This window comes from Callospermophilus lateralis, chromosome 5 (assembly GCF_048772815.1).
Source record: "Callospermophilus lateralis isolate mCalLat2 chromosome 5, mCalLat2.hap1, whole genome shotgun sequence".
In the NCBI taxonomy this organism is placed as follows: Eukaryota; Metazoa; Chordata; class Mammalia; order Rodentia; family Sciuridae; genus Callospermophilus; species Callospermophilus lateralis.
This window is the reverse complement of record NC_135309.1, coordinates 33,397,121-33,423,355: the sequence shown is the minus strand read 5'-3', so window position 1 is coordinate 33,423,355 and position 26,235 is coordinate 33,397,121. Positions and strand designations below refer to the sequence as shown.

Genomic DNA, 26,235 nt, shown 5'->3' with positions numbered 1-26,235 from the left:
TCCAGGCTCAGACTTTAGGAATTATCCCTCTGGGGTGTGGCACCACTAATAAAACGTTGTGTCCAGATCTTAATGTTCTGACCTTCATTTCCTGCTGTGCTCTGGTGATTCCCTACCTCATGCAGCATCCTAGAGAAGCCAGGAAGGGGACCTCAGAAACCACACAGAGTCTTCTCCAAAGCTCTAGACTGACATGCTTGTCCTGTCACCTGCTGGGAAGGGTCTGTGATGACTTAGGAAAAAAGCACTATTGAAAGCATCTGTCTGAGAGTCTTCCATTTGTATTTTAATGATCTTTGTATTTTGTATTCCCTCCTTCCCATCCCCAGGCACATCGTGGACTTCTTCCTGATTGTCACTCAGCTGGGATTCTGCTGTGTCTATTTTGTGTTTCTTGCTGAGAACTTTAAACAGGTAGGATTCTGGTAAAAAAAAAAAAAAAAAAGAAAGAAAGCATATGAAAAGGGATGAGTGGAATTTCTGTTTAGGATTGTTTCCAAGCCGGCTTTGGTCAACAAAAGAGTTGAGGTTTTAACACTTTATGTACAGTGCCTTTTTTTTTTTTTTTTTTTTTTTTTTTGATGCTCATGTGAAGACCTGGGATGTAGAGAAACCTCAAGATGTCTTGTTAACCCTTCTGTCTTAGGTAAGATGTGATCACACCCAGTTCAGACAACTGGGTTGCTAGCAACAGTAACATGAAGACTCCATGGAGAGCTTACAGGCCACAGGTGCCTCTCAGGCCTGGTTCACACTCTGAGCTCTTAGTGAGAAGCCTCTTCCAGCAGGGCAGTCGTCAGCTTTGTGATTGGAGGCCTTTGCCTTTCTCCTTCTTCCCTCTTCTAGGTGATAGAAGCAGCCAACGGGACCACCACCAACTGCCATGACAATGAGACAGTGATTCTGACGCCCACCATGGACTCCAGACTCTACATGCTCTCCTTCCTGCCCTTCCTGGTGCTGCTGGTCTTCATCAGGAACCTCCGCGTCCTGTCCATCTTCTCCCTGTTGGCCAACATCAGCATGCTGGTCAGCCTGATCATGATCTACCAGTTCATTGTTCAGGTGTGAGCCCAGGCCTCCCCCATCCTCTTAGAGGGGTGAACAAAACCAGTCAGCAGAACCTACATAGTTCCATGTGACTTATGTGAGGTATGTTTAGAAGTTTTTAAATTCAGCGCTATGGACATTTGGGGTCAGGTAAATTTTGTTATTGTCCTGTGTTGTTGGATATTTAGCAGTATCCCTGGTCTCTACCCTGAAAACACTAGTGGCTACTACTCCCCCAGTTTGACAACCAAAAGTGTTTCTACATATTGCCAAACACCCCGAGGGGCAAAAAATCACCCCCATTGAAATCTCTGGTTTAGGCTTTTTTCAATTGGATTGTTAATGATCATTATGCACAATTGGAAAATAGTAAAAACATATTAAGATCAAAATAAAAATCAATTTTTCTAATCTGTACTTAGGTATAAGTAATTCCCTACCATTTATTTGTCAAAATTATAAAGCCACTAGTGTTCATGCCACTTGCTTTCCCATGTGGGTGGATCTGTGGGGTGGTTTGGAGAACACTGGAACACAGATGGGGAGAGGGTCACATGTAGAAAAACATGTCTTTAAACACCATGGCAGTTTGTGGAAAAGAAAATGCCAAGATTCGATTAAAGGAAAAGAGTAAAAGTAGGCGAATGAAGCATAACTTAAGATATTTAAATTTAATTTCCCAATAAACTCACATCACTTTTTTTGATTGGAATGTGGACAGCACAAACAACCGTCTGAGTACCACCTCTCACCTGAGTCTCCTCTCAGGGATGCCGTCTGTGCCAGTGGTCTGTCTTGTTCTGGATCCTGTGAATGCTTTACACACTATATAAGCATGTAGGAAATATAACCAACAAAAATTAGGTTTTGTTTTCATTTTTTAAAACAAAGTTTTAAAAATTATTGGTAGTGTTCATCTACCAGCCCTCTCAGGCTGGAGCAGCTGGCTCTGCTTCACTGTTTCTCTCTGCTGGCCAGAATCACAGAGAACAGATGGGCCACGGTTTACTTTACCAGTCCCCTATGGGTGGACCATTGGGTCATTTATCACTTATAGTCTTTTTTGGGGTGGGGGGAGGGGAGTGTCAGGGATTGAATTCAGGGGCACTCAAACACTGAGCCATACCCCCCCCCCAGCCCTATTTTGTATTTTGTTTAGAGACAGGGTCTCACTGAGTTGCTTAGCACCTCACCATTGCTGAGGCTGGCTTTGAACTTGTGATCCTCCTGCCTCAGCCTCCTGAGCCACTGGGATTACAGGCCTGCACTACCATGCCCAGCAGCTTCATTTCAGTATTAAGATAGTGAATATTCATTTTTTTATGGACATGATGAATGATTCTATAAACTACTTACCTAGGGGTGCAATTACTGAGGAACATGTACTTTTTTTTTTCCTGTGGTACTAGGGATTAAACTCAGGTACCATACCACTGAGCTACATCCCAGCACTTTTTATTTTGAAATAAGGCTTTGCTAAATTACCCAGGCTGGCCTTGAATTTGCTATTCAAGTTTACATCCCCACAAGTCACTGGGATTACAAGTGTACACTACTATGCCCAGGAAGTGTACACTTTTGAATTTTTATATTGCCAAGTTGCTTCTTCCAGAAGTTGTTGACTGATTTCACATAGAGTCCCCTGCATGCTTCCACGGCATACAAGTGCCTGCTTTGCCCCGCTAGGTGACTCTGGATATGTCCATCTTATTAGTTTTGGTCATTCTGACAGGTGATCATTGCCTCACTTTTCACACAGTGACCCAGTCACCTACTGATGTGGTTTCTAGGAAACCACTAGACCTTGAACAGCAGGGGCTGCCTGTACTGAGGGAATGACAGGATGAATTAGATTGACCTTCTGGTCAGTGAGCGTGTACTAGTTTTCTCTTATTGTAGATCAGATGGGTAGTAGATATTGTCTCCTCTGCAGAACAGTTTTTTTTTTTTAAACATAAAAAGCTATAATCCTATTTTTATGTTGAATGTGTGATTGACCATCTCCATGATCAAGATGTAAATAAACACATAATTTCCCTTAGTAATTGGCTCTCTCTCCATTGTCCGTAAGATACTCCAGTGAGGGCTAAAGGCACAGTGAGGCCACCTCCACAGACAGGCACATGCTGCACTGAACCATTGCAGGTGGTTACACACTGGTGGCTGCCACAGTCAGAGGACTGGGTGAGAATTTGTGTCCCTGTAACATCTTAGTTCCTTTTTACTGCTGGCGTCCACCCTGAGCTGTGTGGACATTTAGAGCAATCTGCATGTTGAGGTGAGGCAGCTCTGCCAGTTTCTTGAGATCAGTTCTCTGTCTGCTAAGCCCACAGGGTCTCTGATCAAGCAGTGTTCTCTGCCCTAGTTCCCAGGGACAGCTGCTGTTCACAGTGTGGTAACAGCACCATTTCCAGGTGGCTCACAGCTACTGGTGCTCCCTGTGCATCATTTTTGATGTTGCTGCTGCTGTTTGTAACTGCTGTTTGGCATTTTGCCCCGTTTACCACGTGGATTCCCCTACTCTCTGATGTTTCTGAACTTTCCCCCTAATGCCAAATATGGGTGTGGGGGGTGCTACTTTTGCTCTTTGTGCACGTGCACCATAGGAAGCCAGCCAAGGTCCTCCACCTGAGCAGGCTTCCCTTCCTTCTCATGGGGAAGGATGAGTGGCACAGTTTTGAGTCCAGGCCTTTCCCAGAGGGGCTCCCAGTGAGTGTGTTATCACTGCATAGCCTTCATTCTGTGATATATTCTTGCATGATTATAATGATTCCAAAATTGGAGTACATCTTTGAGTCTGTACGTTTTATAGCACTTTCTTGAAAAAACTTTCATAATTATAATTGATAAGTATTATTGAATTGAGACATGTTAATAATGATCTGATTTTAATTTGCATGTTTCTTGGTAAATGAAACTTGTTCAATGTAGTTGAGTGGGATGTAAGTCAATAACAATCATGAAGTATGTAGAGTTGGACGTTCCTTTTGATGGGCACATGTGAACCGTATCCCCAGACATGATCTGTGAAATTCCCTTTCTGATACCTCAATCTGATCTGACGTATGAACCTGGGCAGTACTTATCCACTAACCAACAGATAGCACCTGTTTCAAGGAACTTAAGTTTCATTTGTGCCTCAGGAGTAATTACAGGGAAATCTCACTCTCCTGCCTCATTATAGAGCAAAAATACCTATTAGTCTGTCTTCATACTAGGTACCAAAACACTTCTTAATAGAAGTCTGACTGACGTCTTAGCAGGAAATAGTCTTTCTTTCTTTCTTTCTTTCTTTCTTTCTTTCTTTCTTTCTTTCTTTCTTTCTTTCTTCTCTTTCTTTCTTTCTTTCTTTCTTTCTTTCTTTCAGACCTTCCTTGGTTCACTTGCTGCTCTTCTGTTGCACTGTTAGAGCATGCCCTGTATTTATCTAAATACCTATATAGTTGAGAAGGTTTGGACAATTGTCCTGCAAAGGCCCATAGGTTAAAGGCTTGGTCACCGGTCTGTGGCACTATTGGAAGGTGATGGAACCTTAAAGAGATGGGGCCTGGTGGGAAAGTTAGGTCATATGAAGCCTGGTCTTAAAGGAAGGGGTATTAGGACCTTGGCTCCCCCTCTGCCCCCTCCTTCTGAGCCTCTGTGACATGAGCAGCTTTGCTTTACCATGCACTCCCTGCTATGATGTTTTGCCTTACCACAGGCCCAAAAGCAAAGGAGTGAACTGACCATGGAATGAATTCTCTGAAAGTATGAGCCAAAAGAAACCTTTCCTCCTTAAAAGTTGATTACCTCAGGTATTTTGTCGCAGAGACAGAAAACTGACTAACCCAACAGTTAAATTGATTGAAAAATATCATTGGCTGAGGTTGTGGCTCACACTAGAGCGCTCGCCTCGCCTAGCACGTGCAAGGCCCTGGGTTCAATCCTCAGCACCATATAAAAATAAATAAATAAAGATATTGAGTCCAACTACAACTAAAAAATAAATATTTTTTTAAAATCATTGCTATCGTTTTTTTGTTGCTATCCCAGAATACTAACTAGATAATCTACAAAGAATAAATGTTTATTTAGCTCATGGTTCTAAAGTCTGGGAAGTCCAAGGGAATGATGCCTTGGACTGTTTGAATAATGGGGGGGGGGGGGCCTTGTGCCACTTCCTAGTATGGCAGAAAGGCAGAAGGTCAAATCTCCACGTATGGAAGAGACAGAAAATAGGAGGCAGCCTCACTTTAGAGCAACCTGCTTTCATTGTAACTGATTCAGTCCTTTGACAGCAAGAGTTTATTTATTCCTTCCATTATGAACAGTTTCACAAGAAAGGCATTGATCCTTCTTAACAACCTTTTAAAGGCCCTACTTTCAATACTGCCACAATGGCAGTCACATTTCAGCTGAGCTTCAGAGGGGACAAGCCATGTTCAAACCGTAGCATATTTCAAGAGGCAATTTTTAACCTAAGTAGTGTATGCACTTGGTTGAAAAGCCCAATTCTAAAAGGGCACAACTTCTGAGTCCCCACCCATCCCCCATTTCTTTGACACAGTCCATTACCAGTAGTTGGTCAGGGGTAAACCAAATAGGACTCTGGGACCATCCTTCCCTGCTAGGAACATTATGCCTATACTTGATAATTGCTTTTTTAAAAAAACTTGCCTGTTTATTTTTAATATTCTTTTTGCTGTTCCCCTGTGTTTTTCAACACTCTTGTCTTATACTTACTCATATGTTCAAAATGCTCAATTTCATTGACAATTTTTTAAAAAGAGAAAAAAGGAAAGGGGCCAATCTAAAAATTGACCCCCTTCCCTTCATATTTATCTATATGGGGTGCTTATATAGGCCCATCATAGTGATTATACAAATATTAAAAAAATGTTTCTATTGCATAAAGAGTTTTTATTTACTACTCATCATCTCAATTTTTACTTTTTAAGTAGTATATAATCTGTGATACAGTTAATATATGGGTCATTATTTAACTGAGCAATTGGGATTCTTTAAAGTGGTTTTTGGCAGTTACTTTGCTAAATAGCTATGCTCAACTGTTTTCATCTTTTGATTTTCTTTTCTTCATGCATTAAATTTCTGGGGATAGGATTGCCCAGTGAAAGAATGTGACTCTTTTTATGCAAGCCCCAGCATTTCAATGTCTTATGGTAGGTACAATGAACTAGTCATCCCCCAAAGCAATTTAGGGTTTTCCCAGCTTGAAGAGAAAAAAATACAGCTGGGCTAAATGTCCCCAAATCGTCTGTCAGATATCAGGCTTTCTCCCTTTGGAGAATCTTGAATTTCAGAAAAGGCCTGACTTCTCTGATTTGTAGTTCAAATCTTCAATCTCTGTCGTATAGCCTTTTGCTTTGTTTATCTCTTTCAGAAAATCCCTGACCCCAGAAACCTCCCCTTGGTGGCATCCTGGAAAACCTACCCTCTCTTCTTTGGCACGGCCATCTTTGCATTTGAAGGCATCGGAATGGTAAGAGTTGTGCTGTGTTTGGGCCTGAGGGTTCCCTAGTTGAGCTTGGTGACCTCACTGTCTGCTGTAAAGCTGAGGAAATGCTGTCAGAAATTATCTTCTGAGACTTACTGGCCAGTTAGTGAATAGTGTTTCAAGGATTCCCTGGAACTTGCAAGCTCCAACTTTTGAAGATAAATTGTTATGTGAGTTTTAAATGTCTATATTGAAAACTCCTCATTGCATGTTCATCACAGTAAGCAAGAGGCAATCAGGTCTCTGGACCTGGAGTCAGCCTGACTTGGGTATAGGTTCCAGCTTCACCAGAGTAATTATGTATGAAAATGTCGCACAGAAATCCATTATTTTGTGCCATTAGCAGTAATAATTATCATAAAAAAATAGGGGGTGGGGAAGAATAATTTTGGAACTTTGTGCAGAGACTCAACTTCTCCGAGCCTCCATCGTTAGCCACTGAAAAGTGAGCATAATGATTAATAGTTATTGGGATTAAATGAGGTATGGGTTCACACTTCTCTCACCACTAGTTAGGTCATCCAGACATAAACTCAGTAAAAATTCCTTAGACCTATAAAATATTATAAATCAAATGGACTTTATACACATCTATAGAATATTTCCTCCAACAACACCTAAATATACTTTCTTCTCAGCAGCTCATGGAACCGTCTCCAAAATTGATCATATTTTACTTTACAAGGCAACTCTTAGCAAGTACAAAAATATTGATGTAATTCTTTGTATCTTATTGGGTCATAATAGTATGGAATTAGAAATTAACACCTAAATAAATAAATAAACCTATAGAAACTATATAAACATGTGGAGACTATAATACACTTTTGAATGATGAATGGCTAATAGAAGAAGTCAGAGAGAAATTTTAAAAATCCTTAGATGCAATTAAGAATAATGATACTATGTAGCAGAACCTCTGGGACAATATGAAAGCAGTTCCAAGAAGAAAGTTTTTAGCTATGAATGTCTACATAAGAAAATCAGAACCTAATGATACATCTCAAGGCTCTTGAAAAAGAAAAACAAACCAATTCCAAAAACAGTAGAAGAAAAGAATTAATTAAGATCAGAGCCTAAATCAATGAACTTGAGAATTTTTTAAAAAATACAGTATCATGAATCTAACATAATTTCCTATGTACATACATGAAAATACCTAAGTGAATCTCACCATCATGTATACCCACAAGACTAGGATCCTAATTAGAATGAGATATATTCCATGCTTGTATGATTATATCATAATAGATTCTACTGTAAATGTATAACTAAAAAGAGCCAATAAAAAATTACAAAGGATCAATGAATCAAACACTTGGTTCTTTGAAAAGAAAAAAAAAGATTAATAAACCCTTAGCCAAACTAAATGAAAGAAAAACAAAGAAAAGTAATAAAATTAGAGGTGAAAAATGATAAATCACCACAGACATCACAGAAATCCAGAGGATAATTAGGGATGATTTTGCAAACTTAAACTCCAGTAAATTGGAAGCCTTAGAAGAAATTGATACATTTCTAATCACATACCATAATGAATCAAGAAAATATAGGCAACCTAAACAGACCAATAGCTTGTAATGAGACAGAAGCAGTAATAAAAAGCCTTCCAACAAAGAAAAGCCCAGGACCACATGAATTCTCAGCTGAATTATACAAGACTTTTAAAGAAGAACTCATACCAATACTGTTAAAATTATTTCATGAAATAAATATGGATGTAATACTTTCAAATTCATTCTATGACACCAATATTATACTCATACCAAAACCAGATAGGAACACATCAAGGAAAGAAAACCAATATCCTTGGTGAACTTAGATGCAAAAATACTTAAAATACTAGAAAATCATTTTCAACAACATATTAAGCAGATTGAACATCACAACCAAGTTAATTTTATCCTAGAGATGCAAGAATGGCTTTACATATGCATATCAATAAGTGTTATTCATCACATAAGTAGAATTAAGGACAAAAATCATTTATACATCCCAATAGATGCAGAGACAACCCTGGACAAAATTCAGCACTCATTCATGATAAAAACACTGATGAAACTAGGGATAAACGAACCTATCTCAACATCATAAAGGCTATATATGAAAAACCCAAAGCCAACCTCATAGCAAATCAGGAAAAACTGAAAGCATTTCCTTTAAAATCTGGAACAAGACAAAGATATTCACTCTCACCACTCCTATTTAATATAATGCCAGAAATTCTAGCCAGAACAATTAGGCAAGAGAAGGAAATAAAAGGGATTAAAATAGAAAGGGAAGAAGTCAAATTATCATTGTTTGTAGATTATATAATTCTATACGTAGAAGATCCAAAACCTCCACCAAAAGACTTTTAGAACTAATGAATTTTGCAAAGTAGAAGGTTACAAAATCAACATATAAAAAATTAATAGCTTTCCTATATATCACAAATGAATCTGCTGAGAAAGAAATCAAGAAAACAATAGATCTGACTAAAGAGTTGAAAGACCTCTGCAATGAAAATCATAGAACATTCAAGAGGGAAATTGAAGACCTCAGAAGATGGAAAGATCTCCCATGTTCATGGAAGGTATAATTAATATTGTTGAAATGTCCATACTACCAAAAGCAATATACAGATTCCATGCAATCCTCATAAAAATACCAGTGACATTCTTCACAGAACTAGAAAAAAACAGTCCTAAAATATATTTGGAAGAAAAAAAAGAACTGTAAGAATTCTAAACCAAAACAGCAATGCTGAGGCATCATAATACCTGACTTCAAATCCTAATACAGAACTGTGGTAACAAAAACTGCATGGTACTGACTGAAAAACAGACATAGACCAGTGGTACAGAATAGAAGACACAGAGACAAACACACACCAATATATCCTTGGCAAAGATGCCAAAAACATACTTTGGAGAAAAGACAGCTTCTTTAACAAATGGAGTTAGGAATACTGGTTATCCACATATAGGAGAATGAATACACCCTTATCTCTCATCCTGCATAAAAATCAACTCAAAATGGTTCAAGGACATAGGAATTAGAACAGGAACTATGCAACTCCTAGAAGAAAACATAGGGTAAACAGTACAGCATTATAGGCACAGACAATGACTTTTTCAGTTGGACCCCCAAAGCTCAGGAAACAAGGTCAAGAGTTAATAAATGGGATGGCATTGAATTAAAAAGCTTCTGCACATCAAAGGAAACAATTAGCAAAGTGAAAAGAGAACCTATAGGATGAGAGAAAAATTTTGCTACCTACTCTTCTGACAGAGGATTATTATCTAGAAAATATAAAGAATTCAATAGACTTAACACCAAAAAAAAACCAAAAAAACCCTCAATTCATGGACAAATTAACTAAACACACTTCTCAAAGAAGAAATGCAAATGGTTAACTAATATATTTTTAAAAATGTTCAACTTTGTTAGCAGTTAGAGAAATGTGAATCAAAACTATATATTGAGATTTGATCTCACACCAATCAGAATGGCAGTCATCAAGAATACAAATAATAATAAATGCTGGAGAGGATGTCAAGAAAAAGGAACACTTTTACTGTGTTGGTGAGATTGTAAGTTAGTACAACCACTATGGAAATCAGTATGGAGGTTCCTCAAAAGACTAGGCTTGGAATCACCATATGACCCAGCTATACCACTCCTTGGTGTTTATACTGAAGAATTAAAGTCATCACACTACCGTGATCCATGCATGCCCATCTGTATAGTAGCACAATTCATAGTAATTTAACCATGGAATCAGGCAAGGTGTACATCAACAGATGAATGGATAAAGAAAGTGTGGTGTATGTACACAATTCAGCCATAAAGAAAGATGAAATTATGTCATTTGCAGGAAAATGGATGGAAGCAGAGACCATATGTTAAGTGAATTAAGCCAAAATCAGAAGGTCACATGCCAAATGCTTTTTTTCACGTGTAGAAGCCAGGGAAGGAAAAGGAAAAGAAAAATGGTGGTAGTGGTGGGTGATGATCTCATGAAAATCAAAGGGAGATCAGTAGAAGGGACTGGGGGCGGGGGAGTGATATTGGCCCAAGTGTATTGTTATATTGTGTGCATATACAAATATTTAACAACAAATCTCATCATTATGTACAACTATAATGCACTGATAAAAAACGTGGAAAAAAAAACTGCACTGTGATTCTGTTTTGCTCCAGTAAGAATGGCAACAATCAAAAACACAAATAACAATGCTGACAGGGAAGCAGGGAGAAGGGAACACTTACACCCTGTCCATGTGGATGTAAATCAATGTGGCCACTGTGGAAATCAGTATCAGGGTTTTTCAAAAAACTAAAGAACTTTATGATTCAGCTCTACCAATCCTCAGTATCTATCCGAAAGATAAAGACAGTACTTTAGAGTTCACATGGCATCTCATGTTTATAGCAGCACAATTCACAATAGCCAAGTTGTGGAACCATCCAGGGTTTTCATCATCAGAGGGATAAAGAAGTTGTATTCATCCATAAAGGATGAAATCATATCATTTTCAGGAAGATCAATGGAACTTGATAGCATTATTTAAAGTGGAATAATCCAGATTCAAAAATATAAGTGTTGTGTGTCTTCTGTCATGGGGAAGCTAGAGAGAAAAAAAGGGACAAAGGGTCTCATGAAGATAAGAGGGGAAACTCTTAGGAAGTGAAAGGGGATCATGAAGAAGGAGGGGTGGACCAGGGGAGGTACTGGGGAGTGGAATTGGTCAAATTATGTCATATGCTTGTCCAAATATGCCACAGTTGAGACCAATTAAAAAATTTTATTGAGATATGTTTTCAGTGCTTTGTATAGTCCCTGACATATGATGATAACCATTCAATAAATTTTTATTTTACCAACAATATTATTGAATCAATAAATCTATGAATAAGTCATCTGCCCTGGCACATTGGTGCAGTGTATTTTCTATGTGCAAATGAGTAAGTAGTCTTCACTCATGGCCCAGGCTCCTCCTGTCATTGCTATGGTTTTACCAGATTTCTTTATCTAAAGTGGATCTGCCACTCAGCTGTACCTAATTTATTTGTATTTTTCATAATAAAGGCCCAAGATTCCTCTCTGAAGTAACTTATGAGCTCTACTGACCAAAGCATTGAAAATGAGAAGACACTTCCCCTTTCCTAGCATTCCTTTCCCTCCAATTTGATATCCCTTCCACTTATTCACTTTAAAAAAATATATAGAAGCCATTTTTTTTTTTTTTTTTTTTTTTTTTTTTTAAGTCAAAATACTGAGGACTCGCCTCAGCGGTTTTGATGGAATGTATTTAAGGATCTGACCTCAGGGGGAGACTGTGAGTAACACGATTGTCCTAAAGTTTTAAACCTTCCCCTGGGCTCTTTCCTGGGGCCCGGGAGGACCTTCTCACCTTGATCCAGGAACATGAATGCTTTCCAGCTGCTGCTCAGAGCCCCGAGTGGGCCCATATTTTAACCGTGTAAAAGTGGCCCCAAGAACTCAGGGCTTGAAAGGAGAGGTTGAGAGCATATGGATGGATGCCCAGGGTCAGTGGGTTCTTAAGGAATGTGGTACCCAATTTTTAATCAGTTTTCCCTAGCAGCACAGTACAGAGACTGTTCTTTGCTTCATATCATTAGCCACAGCTTGGATACAGAGTCACTCTGGAGACATCATTATCCCACACTTCAAGATTACTTTGTATTTTCCATTGTTGGAGAGCTAACACTGCTATTTGGGCTCTTTGTCCTGGATTGAAGGGTGGCTCAGGGTGGCAGGTAAAGCACCTGTGTGTTCAGTGTGCTTTCATGACTGTCCCAGGCCTGATGGTTCCCTGCCCAGCGGCTCTTGGTACTCTGGCATGAAGGAAAACAACACACAAGTTGGGAAGCTGTTTCAAATTGGATGTGGGTTAGCTGGGGCTTGAGATGCTGCAGCTGGCCATGGGATGCCAAGGCCCAGAAGGGTGCAGAGCTGTAGCATGGGGCCTGAGCATTGGTGTCAGTTGTAGACAGCACAGACCTATTATGTCTCATGGCGACGGGCACTGCAGGAAAATGAGCATCATGACAAGGTCAGAGGTAGTTTATGGGGCAGTTGGCCATTGCCCACACTGATTTTCCCCATCCTGGCGCCAGACCTAGTTGGTAGCAGGTTGTGTGAAGATGTCACATCATACCTGCTACCCTCCATCCCCTCAGTTCCTAAATGAGGTCTCCCTCCTAAGGAGCCTTTGCTTCCCCAGTGTTAAAGAACATACCCTGATGGGACCAAGGAGGCAGCGAGCGTCAGTGGTTTGAAACAGGAACCTGGAAACTGGGCCCAGTTAAGTACCCGAGTCTCAAGATCCTCTGTTGGTCAAGCTGTGTCCTGCATCTCAGCTCCTTTAACTTGGAGGCTTCAGTTGTCACCACTGTCCCTGCCCCTGTTGAGGTAGGGAATTTGTTGCTGAGAACTACCCTGGCCATTTTCTTTGACCTGTGATTCACCTTTTGAGACAGGTTAGCAAGAAGCTGTGATGTCAGGTAAGGGGGGCTGCTGGGGATCACACCTGCACTTAGGTGAATGGTCCTCCCTGCCTGAGGGGTCCTGCTGCAGGCCGACAGAGCTGGCCTGATTCTTTTCCTACCCACCCTTACCTCTCAGGACTTCTGTGGAGATGATGGAAACTCTTGTAGTCCCAAGAGTATAACTTACAAAGAAATCACTTTGGTTGAGTTGTCTGTCTAGTAAAAGATAGTTGGGCTTTTAGGGAATTCTGGGGATAAAGAACTTCCTTTTTTCTAATGATAATATTTTTGTTGGTTGTTAATTTTACTTTTTCCTGTGCTTTCTCTCTTCTCTTACTATTATCTCATAGGTGCTGCCCCTTGAAAACAAAATGAAGGATCCTCAGAAATTCCCACTCATCCTATACTTGGGGATGGGCATCGTCACCGGCCTCTACATCACCCTGGGATGCCTCGGGTACCTGCAATTTGGAGCTGATATCCAAGGCAGCATCACCCTCAACCTGCCCAACTGCTGGTATGTGGCGGGGGATGGAAACCTGGAAGCACAAGATGTTTTATAAAATTAGTGGATCAGAAGGTGTGTTTTTCCTCTATCTCTTAAATCAGTCTTGGTTGGATACATCGCTCCTTGGCTGAGCTGAATGCATGATTATTTGGGTGAGTCATTCCTATGGAGACTTAAACAAATCCATGTGTTGATCAGCTGATTGACAAGTCATTTCTCCTAGGAAATCCTGAACCTAGAAGGACCAAGCGTCCATCCTGTTCACCTTAAGCAAAAGAGGAGGGCCAGTCTGTTTCACTACTGGCTTCTGCCATGCCTCTCCCTTGGCTCTCAGGCTAGGTGTACATGTGGGAGCATCTTGCTATGGATCCCGGTTTCCTGGAGACTTTTCATCTTTCATTAGTGGATGTACTGTAGAAAAACACTGAGACATATTGAAATGCTTAGATGTCACAGCATGTGTGCTGAGCAGTAATTCTGTTTGAAAGATGAAAATCTCGTTATGGAGAACAGCTGCTTGTAGACTCTGAGAAGCTTGTTAGGGCCCCAAGGAATAAAACTAACCTTTCAGTCTAGCCTGCCTGATCTGCCTGCCTGTGTGTACATATTGAAACTCAGATTGGTGAGACTTTGGACAAGAACAGATGGAGAAAATTGAGGAAAATATTTGCTCAGTAGCATTAGCATGTAGCACAGGATGCCCCTATCAGTAGAAGTCTGAGGATTAAGTATGTTACACAGCCAGCCGAATAGTAGCTGGGCAATGGGCCATTGTTTTCAGAAAGTCTTTCTTTTTCTATTCCTCTTTTAAATTTCCAATGTGCCTGTGCTTTCAATAGAGAAGAGTCAGGTGGTAGCTTGGCGTAACCTTGTCACCTTTCCCTGGGAGACAAGAAGATCAGGATCAGCAGAAGCATCCAGATCATGTGAAACCTCGGGGAACATCTGTCAGTGTTCATTTTCCCTTTGACACCCAAACCCAGCTGCTGTCATCTCTCCACCCACCCTGGGTTGATGCATGTAGCTTTCCCTGCATGGGACTCTCCCGACTCCAGACTTTGCATCTCTGGGGGCTTTGGTGCTGCTTTGAGTTTAGCTATAGAGCCACCAGATGGTTTTTCCAAGAAATTGTATTACCCTGGAGCAAGTGAGACTTTTTCTAAATTCAGTCTCTCCCCAGGGGTTCTCCCACTCATAGCGTAGAATGTCATCTAGGTGTTCAGTCCAACACATAATTTATGAGCACATTTAGCTAGATCCCCAACAGGGGAGGCCAAATGCCTGTCCCTGCTTAACACCTGACAGTATTGTTGAAAGTGGAGCTTTGCTCAGGGCAGAGTGCCCTTCCCTTGAATGATTGAATCAGAGCCATAAGCACTTTCTTCGACCCTGCATGAGAGGACCCTGGGGTGGTAAGTTGGGGGATATCCTAGGGTGAGTTAATGGTCTCTGCAGGCAGCTACTTGTAAAGACATGGTAGAAAGGTAGCCAGGGTGGGGTGGAAACGATTCTGCGCCTCCCTGTAGATCCCTGTATGGCCACTATCTGATTCTAGGGAGCACTGAACTGGGTGGGAAGGATATAAATCGGCTTATTATATTTTAAGTCATTTTTATTTTTGGAAGGATATATATATCTGTCTGTGCATGGTGAAGGTTACAAATGTGCAAAATGTATATAAAGAATATTAAGTTTTACCACCACCATCCCTAGAAGCCAGTGCTATAATTTCAGCAGCAGCCATACTCCACCCTCTTGTGTTTTCTTCCAGGTGTTTAGTGTCCCTGAGAATGTCCCAGGGTTTGGCTGTCGGTGGGGTTCTCCTTTTCTTTTTCTGGAACAAATTATAGCGCTTGGTAGACACCGGACTGCATCCAACTGTAGCACACAGTGGAGATAGTTCCGCATCAGCTTCTGGAGCACTGCCTTATACTTTTTAAGAGCTTCATGGGGCCGAGTTATTTAACCAGTTCTTCAATGATTAACATTCAATCGTTTTCAGTTTTTTCATTCTTAAATAACATTGCTGTGCCATATTTTGAGTGCACCTTTTGTGCACACGTTACCAGTGCCTTTGTGAGATAAATTCCTAGGTGTGAAATTGCTGGGCCTAAAGGACATGTGTGTGTGACCTGAACAGGTGTCCCCAGGTTGCCGTGGGACTCTTTTGCCTTCCCTCTGATGATGTCTAGGCGTGCTGAGCAGGCTTCTGAAGGTACCCCGCTCCCTCTGCAGGTTGTACCAGTCTGTTAAGCTGCTCTACTCCATTGGCATCTTCTTCACCTACGCGCTCCAGTTCTACGTCCCGGCTGAGATCATCATCCCCTTCTTTGTGTCCCGAGCGCCTGAGCACTGCGAGTTGGTGGTGGACCTGTTCGTGCGCACGGTGATGGTCTGCCTGACGTGTGAGTAGAAGGAAAGATGACTGCTTGTTTTTCCCAGAGGGCTTACATGGGGGAAGAGGGTGTGTGTATTGTCATGAGGCCACCTGGACCGTGGGCAGAATACCTGGCACACACCTCACTCGGAGTCGGGGCACATCCACATGGTGAAGGGGTTGGGCTTAGTGTGTGCTCTCAAGGACTCTGGAGTGAGGACAGTTGTTTACAGATGTGGAATGAAATGCTGCAGGGACGGTAGTAACTCAGTAAAGACATGTCGTCACTCCTCCACATAAACTAGGGTAAACACCCAAGAGAGAGCCACTTGGCCCACATCCATGATGAGGTCAGGTCACCTACACAGAAGGTGCATGCTTATTTTTTCTCATAGTTGTTCATTCTGAGCTGGGATTATACAATTCTGGGCATTTTTGAATGTCAGTCTTATAAGTTTCTTAGACAGTGTGTATCCATTAATCTAGTTGTTTTATTCCCTTTCCCCTGTGACAAGGGGTATGATTTAAGATGATATTCCCTTATTTGCTGTTAGTTGAAAACTGAGTAGATTTAAAACAATAATTTTTTTTTTTGTAAATTCTGTGAATTGATAGGCTATGGAACCCCTGAACAAATTGGTCCATAATATCTAACTTAAATTTCTAGGAGATTTGCCATTGTTTTCTAAATTAAAATGCTTAAAGCATTAATTTATCTTTTTTGGCTATATATGGCTTTTTTTTTTTTCTTGTTTTATTGGGACGAGAACATTTTTGAATGTTACATTGGGGCTTTCCTGGGGATTTTCTTAAATTATTCAGTCTGGTTCTTTGTCTTTGAAATAAGGATAGGTCTGTATGATGTTTTAGGTGACCCATAGTTGAATGTTTTAGAGATGAAAGATGTGAATATTGTCTAGCATTTGACTTGATTGGTGGCCTATTACCAAGGGAAAGCCAAGCAAGGGACTATCCAGTCCATTTATCTACTCACACAGATGTGAAGACTGGACTTATATGTATCCCATAATGAATTCTTCGGGCCACCTGCAGACCCTGCCATTGTTGTTCTTCAAAGACAGAGGGTGGAAGCCTAGCATCCTAAATCTCTGTGTGGAAAGAACTCTCTAGGACTAAGAAGGCGAAGGCCTTTGCCTGACCTGATTTAATCATGGGCAGCTCTCCTTAGGATTTCTTGCAGAGTAGGTCTAGGTAGGAGCAGGGCAGAAGCTGGACAGCTTGGACTCACCAGTCCTACAGAGCATCCAGGAACCTGGCTTCTGCTCTGCCTCTTATCTGGCAGACTCCAGGACATCTCCCAGAGCAGTGTCTGGGAAGAGCTACTCCAGGGCACAGAGCCACTGACGTGTCTTGCTTTTCCAGCTGTTGCCCGAACGGGTGATGGTAAGATAGTCATCTTGCATGTAGATTTCAATCCTGGCTTCTGCCAGCAGCTCTTGTGCTTTGATTTAGAGGTATAGGGTTTTTTTCCATGGATGGATGTGAGCTTCAGGTGTTGAGGAGACAGATTCTGTGTATGCAGTAACTTCTAATATCAGCTCTGAAGGTCTGATTCTTAAATATAAAGGGCGTTGGAAAAAAAGATGGGAATAGTTTAAATCACTTGCCTTTTTTCAAAGTGGTTCCTGTAGAAGAAGTAGCTCTGTCTATGTAAAATGTGCTATAACTGACCACGCAGCTCCTTCCCCCTGCCCTGGAGGGCCAGGTGGTGATACTGGCCCAGATTCCCGTCCCCCCACCCCCACCACCACCACCACTGTCCCACTTTCTTCTCAAGCCTGGCTTGGCCTCCCCGAAGCCTGTGTCTGGCTCCCCACCAGGTTTGTTTCCACCATACCCTGCAGGAGGCAGGAGTCCTGATTCATAGGCCTCCTGCAGTCCTTAGGTGACTCCTGGTTTTTTGCTCTACTTGTCCCTGCTCTGTGTGGCTCCCCTCCCCTTTACAGAACAATGCTCAAAGGCCACAGGCTGCATTTGATCTTGGAGTGCCTGCCCTCTTTGCCCTTCTCCTGTGATCTGCTGTGATTAGCAGGCCACTGTCATCCTTTTAAAGCAGGCAGCCCAGCAGAGCCCACAACACTACCTTCCCTGGAAACTTTGAAGTAATTGTGGGAATTGGTAGAGGCCTTTTGCGTTGATGAGAGCTCCTTTTGTTCTTGCTTCTCAGTTCTTTCAGATCTTCTGGTACAAGCTGACTGGTAGAGGATTTTAGGTCTTTGATGTAACTGATTGTTTTCAATTAAAACCAGACCTTTATTTAAGTGGCAGCTTATTTTCTTGCCCTCTGTGGTGTTTCCCAGAATTTTCCCAACTTTTCCTCCTTTACCTCATCCTCCTTTTCCCAGGGGTCCTGGTGAAGGAGAAATTAGTGTTAAAAGTAGTCATGACTGTTCATCCTTGTGGGGGTGGGGGATGTGATGAAAAAGTTGGACTCCAAGGTCAGAAATGCAGACTCAGCGGGTCACCTTATGTCCGGAGCTCCTAGAGAAGGAGGGCGCTTCACCTGGGAGTCTGGAGGTGAAGGAGAAATTCTTCCTTTGGATCCCTCAGGCACTAACCCGTCCTTCTATGCTTGGTCTGAAATCTCGGTGGCGTTTGCCATGTGAAAGATCTTACTTCAGTTAGGGATGAGAATTTCAGAAACCTACCATAGAAGATGTAATAACATAAAACCATATCAGTTATGAGGCCTGCTCAGCCTGAGATCCACAGCCACAAAACATCCCGGGCAGGGAGACCTTCCAGAGCACATAGTGTCTAGGTGCCGAGTGGCTTCTCGAGGTCTTTGGCCTTTCACACTTCACAGTCTTGCAGCTACAGTGAAGAAGGGCATCCTGAATGAGTTGTGCAGCTGTGGGGAAGCTCCCAGGGCCCCTCGTGGGGGCCTCAGATTCCTCAGCTGTGAGATAGGAAGAGGTCTGATCTCTGAGGCCTCTCTCACCTCCAGGTTCTGTGGTTCTCTGTAGTAGTTTATGCTTGACTTAATTAAATTTCCACAAAAAACATGGCTCTAAAAAACGAAAGTTAATATAAAGCCATTTGAAGGGAAAAAAGTTCTCAATATGCCACTGGCTTAACAAAAATGATTTTTATTTTGCACTTTTATCTGGTTTGTCTTAACCCTCACCGGTACATGGTAAAAACAGTTGTAATCATAGTGCGCACATAACGGTTTTTCCCATTTTGTTTAATATTATATCATGAATATGCATGCTCTTTATATTTTCATGACTTTACTATATATTCCATTCTTTTTTTTTCAACTTTTTTTGGTTGCTGAAAACATGACAATGCTCTTGACACATCATATTTCATACATTTGAATCAAGTGAGTTATGAACTCCCATTTTTACCACGTGTACAGATTGCAGGATCACATTGGTTATCATCCACATTTATACATACTTCCATACTAGGGTCTGTTGTATTCTGCTGCCTTTCCTATCCCCTTCCTATCTCCCCTCCCCTCCTCTCCCCTCCCATCACCTCTCTCTACCCCATCTACTGTAATTCATTTCTCTCTCTTGTTTTTTTTTCCCCTTTCCCCTCACTTCCTCTTATGTGTAATTTTGTATAACAATGAGGGTCTCCTTCCATTTCCATGCAATTTCCCTTTTCCCCCTCATTTCCTCCCACCTCTTGTCCCTGTTTAATGGTAATCTTCTTCTCATGCTCTTCCTCCCTGCTCTGTTTTGAGTTGCTCTCATTATATCAAAGAAGACATTCGGCATTTGTTTTTTAGGGATTGGCTAGCTTCACTTAGCATAATCTGCTCTAATGCCATCCATTTCCCTGCAAATGCCATGATTTTTTTTAGTGCTGAGTAATATTCCATTGTGTATAAATGCCACATTTTTTTTTATCCATTCATCTATTGAAGGGCATCTAGGTTGGTTCCACAGTCTAACTATTGTGAATTGTGCTGCTATGAACATTGATGTAGCTGTATCCCTATAGTATGCTCTTTTTAGATCTTTGGGGAATAGTCCAAGAAGGGGAATAGCTGGGTCTAATGGTGGTTCCATTCCCAGCTTTCCAAGGAATCTCCATACTGCTTTCCAGATTGGCCGCACCAATTTGCAGTCCCACCAGCAATGTACAAGTGTACCCTTTTCCCCACATCCTCGCCAGCCCTTGTTGTTTGACTTCATAAAGGCTGCCATTCTTACTGGAGTGAGATGGTATCTTAGAGAGGTTTTAATTTGCATTTCTCTGACTGCTAGAGATGGTGAGCATTTTTTCGTGTATTTGTTGATTAATTGTATATCCTTCTCTGAGAAGTGTCTGTTCAGGTCCTTAGCCCATTTGTTGACTGGGTTATTTGTTATCTTATTGTTTAATTTTTTGAGTTCTTTGTATACTCTGGATATTAGGGCTCTATCTGAAGTGTGAGGAGTAAAAATTTGTTCCCAGGATGTAGGCTCCCTATTTACCTCTCTTATTGTTTCTCTTGCTGAGAAAAAACTTTTTAGTTTGAGTAAGTCCCATTTGTTGATTCTTGATTTTAACTCTTATGCTATAGGTGTCCTATTAAGGAATTTGGAGCCCGACCCCATGAGATGGAGATTAGAGCCAACTTTTTCTTCTATCAGATGCAGAGTTTCTGGTTTAATACCTAGCTCCTTGATCCATTTTGAGTTAACTTTTGTGCATGGCGAGAGAAAGGGATTCAGTTTTCCATTCTTTTGGTAAATTCTATTTAAACTATTACTTTAGTATTAGACATAGAGGTAGTTTCTCTTGCCTTTTTTTTGGGGGGGAGGAGTGTACCAGGGATTGAATTCAGCGCCACTTGGCCACTGAGTCACATCCCCCGCCTTATTTTGTATTTTTATGCATAGACAGGGTTTCACTGAGTTGCTTAGTGCCTCACTTTTGCTGAGGCTAGCTTTGAACTCACACTCCTCCTGCCTCAGCCTCCCAAGTCACTGGGATTATAGGCGTGCACCACCGCACCCAGCTGTTTCTCTTGCTTTTATGGTACTAAATGAAATTATATATCTGCTCACGATTATTGCTATTTTGAAGGCATATTTCTAGACATTTAAAAGAACAATGGTTAACAATACTGACCAAATTATATTGGGATGCCATGTGCATGTACAAATGTATAACAACAAATCCCACTTTATATATAATTATAATGTACCAATAAAAAATATGGGGGGAAATCAGTATATCCATGATTATAGAATGATGACAAATCCCTTGACCTTAATAAAATAATGACTTAATTGATTTTTAAAAAGTAGTAAAAATTAATCTGGTGGATTTCACCAAACATTAATTTCTTTTTCATTTTATTTAATTTTTGTACACAAATGGAGCACGACTTTTTATTTCTCTGGTTGTGCTTGATGTACAGTCACACCCTTCGTGCAATCATACCCAAACATTGATCTTAAGAGCAGCAGCAAGAGCTTCCTGCCACGGGAGCCGGGAGAGTCCCAGTCGTTCTGTAGTTCCGAGTTTGTCCTTCGAAGTGCTTTGCTCTTCTCTTGGGTATGAGTCAGCCCTTTCTAATGTGGTCCAAAGCCACAGGCTCCAGTCAGCTCCTTTTCTGAGCCTGGCCGTTTGCCTCATGGAGCTTCGGCGGTTGCAGGATCACATTGTTAGCGTCTGAAGCCACAGTTGTGTAATAGCGCAGTCTCTTGACTCACCACATGGTCTAGTTTTAGGTTCTCCTCAGTGCCTCTTTCTGTGGAGGCCACAGCTAGGCTGCTGCCAAGAGCCATGTAGCCTGGGTAGGGAAAACACTTTCTCCCTCTTTGTTTGGGGGGAGGTGTGGGGGAATATAGGGAAGGGCAGGGAGGCGGGGTGTTCCCAGGCCGCTGCTTCCTGAGATCTCTCCTGATTTCCTCTTTCTAGGAAGGTTTAACTCACAGAACAAAGATATTTAGTGCCTGGAGGGGTCTCAGTTGCCCCATATCTTCCCTGAGTGGTTGGTTGCTATCCTGGGATGAAAGCCATTTTGCTTGGTAGCAAGACATATGCCTGCTCTGGAACCCAGGGCTGAGTATTGCTTCTCTTCCTTTTTCCTGTTATTGAGAAGCTCACTCTTCAACCTCCCTACTTCCTTATTTTCTCCAGTGTTGGGCTTTATTGAGGGTCTGGAGGAGGCAGGTGGTCCAGCTAAGACAGGAAGTAGGGCTTCCCCTCTGCAGCCCTAACTTTAGGAGAAATGTGTGCCCTCTTTAAAATCTCTATTGATAATATCATGAATGCTTGTCTTGCGTAGACTTTGTAGGGAAGGCAGGAACCAGTTCTGAGATTGCTTATGACGTATGATGAAGTGGAAGGAAGATAGAGCTCTGTTCAACTGAGAACTGATTGTGACCCTACAAGCTTCCGTTCCTGTTTCCTCTGTTTCCACCAAGTGCAGCCTATGTCTGGCTGCACTTACCTCCTCCACCATAAGTTCAGACGTCCACCCAGGTTACAGGGTGAGACTGTCGGTTCCCCAGATTTGGGGGCAGGTCTCCACTTGTCTCCTGCCAGGATCTCTTTCTCCTGATGCCAGCTCTCAGGGGCTTGTGTGTCAGTGGAAACTCTCACGTGGCTGGCACTTGAGCAATCACTCACACACTTTCCGTTGGGATAAAACCAGGGGGCTAGGAGCTGCCCTTTGTGGCACAGCCATGGGAAGGGAATGCTGCCGCTGCGCTGTGCCCTCTTGGGCTGCACACGGGGCTTCCCGGCTGTCAGAGTGCTGGGGAAGCATCCCAGAATACTCCAAGGAGCCCAAACTAGAATGTATGGCCTCTTAAAACTTCTGAGTCAGGTGAGACTTTCGCTGTCATCCAGGATGAGTAGTCATCTTATTTCATCTGTAAACAAATTGAGGCTCAAACCATATGGCTTATTATAAGCAGGGCCTGGTGGTGAAGTTAGCAAACACATAAGCATTGATTCTGCACTTTTAGTGCTCTTGAGGTTTTTTTCTTTTCTTTTTTTTTTTTTTTTTACACCAGGGATCACATTCTACCGTCCCTATTTAGCTGTTGGGAAAAGAGGAAGTAAAGAGCTGTCTAGTGCGGGGGCTGGGCTGGGAGCATTCTGAGTCCAGAGCCTGCGCTCCAAACCACGTTCTCCTACCACCCACTCCCTGGGCTCAGTTCCCCTGACTGCTGCCCTGGTGCTGTTTCTATCCCACTGGGTCAAGTGGAGCCATCACCATGATGTTGTCACTACACACACGGAGAACCAGACTCCAGAGAAGGCAAGTATGCTGGGCCAGGAGACGCTGGGGGTTCCACACCTGTGGGCTTTTGCTTGCTTATCTCTGGAACGAGAGATTTGGATCGGGTGGTGTCTAAGCTTTCTTAGTGCTCTCCATTCCACAACATGGACAGATGCTGGCGACATGGTTGATCAGTGAGAGCCTCCCTCCCAGCCCTGAGCAGTTGTGAACAGGCATGTGCTCTCTCCCTACAGGCATCTTGGCCATCCTCGTCCCCCGCCTGGACCTGGTCATCTCCCTGGTGGGCTCCGTGAGCAGCAGCGCCCTGGCCCTCATCATCCCCCCGTTGCTGGAGATCACCACCTACTACTCAGAGGGCATGAACCCCCTCACCATCGCCAAGGACGCCCTCATCAGCATCCTGGGCTTTGTGGGCTTTGTGGCGGGGACTTACCAGGCCCTTGATGAGCTGATCCAGCCAAGCAGTGCCCCCATCTCCATCAACTCCACCAGTGCCTCTGTATAGTGATCTGGGTGCCTTCTCTGCACCTGCCTACCCCCCACCCCTGTGTGTGCCCCCCAGTACCTGTCCCCAGAGCCTTGATGTGGTCAGCCTCTGGGAAATCCAGGCTCTGTCTGGGGACCCTTCTATGTGGCATCTGGGTGCCCTGGCCTGGGTAAGACTGGGAGTGGGGGCAGGGCAGGGAGACACCTGGGAGGTGCACTAGTGACAGCTCTATGACAGCTCATTTGTACCTATTTTAACCCGGAACTTTCAGTTCTCCCCCTCCTCATGCCCTCGCTCTTAGAACCTCACCCAGATTCTCCCCGATGCACAGCTCACTTTAACAATTTTAGTATCCCGTACCTGCTGTTTCCTCCTGTCCCAGGCCAGACCCAGATTCAGTAAGTGGGAGCCTCCCCTCTTTATAAAGCCAGGCCTCTTTCTAATCTCTTTACCTCGAGTATTCTACCTATTCAAGTCTCCAGGGGGTGTCTGGATCTACCTAGTGCTTCTAGGCCAGACCCCACACTGGGGAGTTTTTCATCTTTTCCCTCTCTGGCTTGCTGGGACCCTCGTGCCACACCTTCTCTGAGTTCTTCCACACAGGTCACAACACTATATTCTTCATTGCTTTCACTCTTAAAAGATACGCAGTGCTGTGGAAATGGACAGTATCTATATTTTATTTAAGATGAGGGTTTTTAAGATCTGACTCCGGATCTAGGAGTCCATTAGGAGGAATTGTTTCTTCTTCAATTGTTTCTTGAGTCAGCCCCTCCTGCTGAGAAGAAACTTTCTCTGGGAAATGTCTGTTGAGGTGCTCAGCACACCCTTGGCGGAGCACCCCGAGGGGTTTAAAGCAGGATCACCTGCATGTGTGCCTCCGTGGGGAGGCACGGGTTTTCCTCCCATTGGTCAGCTTGGTCTCGTGCTGAACACAAGAGTGTTAGGGAAATACTCGGGCGTGCTCTGGGCCCAAGGCATGCGTGGCCAAGTGGAGGAGGGTTTGGTCAAGGGAGGCTTATCCTGTGGTTGCTTAGTGCATCTTGGCCCCCCTTTTAATCTCATCCCCTGACAAGGGAAAGAGCTGGCAGTGCTCACTTGCCATCCTCTGGGGAAGACACCCACTCTGTCGCCATGGGTGGGAGGCTGCGGTCAGTGTGCACCAAGTCAGCTGTGAAGTTCGTAGAATTTAGGCAGATGATCTGACACTATGCATGGTGCTTGGTTTTTTTATAATCACGGGGGGAGGGCAGAAGCAGTGCCTCACTCCAGCAGCCTCTGTGCCCTGGACCTTGAAAGGAACCAATGAACACTAACTGTTGCCCTTGTCCTTTCCCAGGCATCCTGAGCAGCCTCAAGGTCAGCCTGCAGATTAGGGAGCAACTTGGGAGGGCAGAGAGAGATGGGTTACCCCGCTGAGCTGCCACTTCCTTCCTATTGGTGTGTGAAGCATTTCAGATGGGCATTTGTTAACTACCCAGCTCTTCCACTGTGTGTGTGTGTGTGTGTGTGTGTGTGTGTACAGTAGCTTCTGTGTCTCCTGCATTCTGTTGCCAGGCCCTCACTTATCTAGAGATGATTTAGCTTGAAAGTTGGTTAAGGGAAAACAGCAAGAATTTATCAGGGATTTGCTTTTGTGTTTCACCAAAGCCCGTCAGAGCTGCGACCCCCCGCCCCCCAGCCCAGCTTTTTCTTTCTCTTCTGTTCCAAAGCCAACCGAGCTGCTAAGGCCTGACCTTCTTGGTAAGGCGTTGGGAAGAGTGGACCCTTTCATGTCCCCAACCTACCTTCTGATGACTTAGGAAGATGTCACCTTTGTTTACTTATTCTCCCTTAGGAGAATGACACTTGTTACCCACCCTTGCTGCTCTTTGGTCGTCTCTAACAGGTGCTTATGTGACCAAGGTCCCAGACGGGATTAGCAGAGGCACTGCCCTCTGATGTCTCAGGTCTCTAGAAGTTACCAAAGTGGGCTCAGAAACTGTCACTTCCTGTTCCCGAACTTGGGCTCTGGCAGCCCAACTGTCAGTCTCCCCCACCGCCCCCATCTTCCTATAGCTGTCCTGAGCGTTGCTTTCAGTGGACAGGTACATGCCAGTGAAGGGGCCAGACTTTGTGTCCTGCCCATAGCTTCCTCATTGGAGGCCTCTGTATGCTCAGAGCTGCCAGAAGCAACCCTGCCCAGGCCATTGCTGCAGTTGGGAATGTGATGCTGGGACCTGAGAGCAGGACAGAAGGATACTGAGGTCCTCCAGCTCCAGCTCGTAGCAACATGTGAGCGGTTGATTCGAGGCCCCTGGCCCAGAGAACGTGGCGAGCAGGAGAGCTGGCCTTAGTGTGTAGGGATATGGGAGCTCATCTGGCATGGCCTGTGCCTGCTTCATCTCTTTCTTGTGCTCCTGTTGCTTTGACAACCTGATTGCATGGCTATTTCAGAAAACCCAGGCAAGGTGACCCAGTCAGGGCCTTCCTAGCTGTGCGATTGCTCAGCTTATGGGCAAGGAGGAAAGCCAGGTGGTGGGTTGGGGGAAGCCCTTCCTCCTGTGCTGCAAGGAGCCCTGGACCAGCTGGGAAGCTCCTCTTCTGCCCACAGTGCTCG

At 43.3% G+C, this 26,235-nt stretch overlaps 1 protein-coding gene across 1 annotated transcript in view; it reads left to right on the top strand.

Annotated features, from left to right (window-relative positions):
* Positions 1-24,083, top strand: part of Slc36a1 (solute carrier family 36 member 1) — a 42,401-nt gene extending 18,318 nt beyond the window's left edge. The window contains exons 6-11 of the mRNA XM_076856418.2: positions 330-414; positions 847-1,065; positions 6,431-6,529; positions 13,393-13,559; positions 15,786-15,955; positions 23,383-24,083. Coding sequence (XP_076712533.1) covers positions 330-414; positions 847-1,065; positions 6,431-6,529; positions 13,393-13,559; positions 15,786-15,955; positions 23,383-23,654 — 1,012 coding nt within the window. The 3' untranslated portion in view covers positions 23,655-24,083. The remainder of the gene's footprint in view (positions 1-329; positions 415-846; positions 1,066-6,430; positions 6,530-13,392; positions 13,560-15,785; positions 15,956-23,382) is intronic.
* The last annotated feature ends 2,152 nt before the right edge of the window (positions 24,084-26,235 follow it).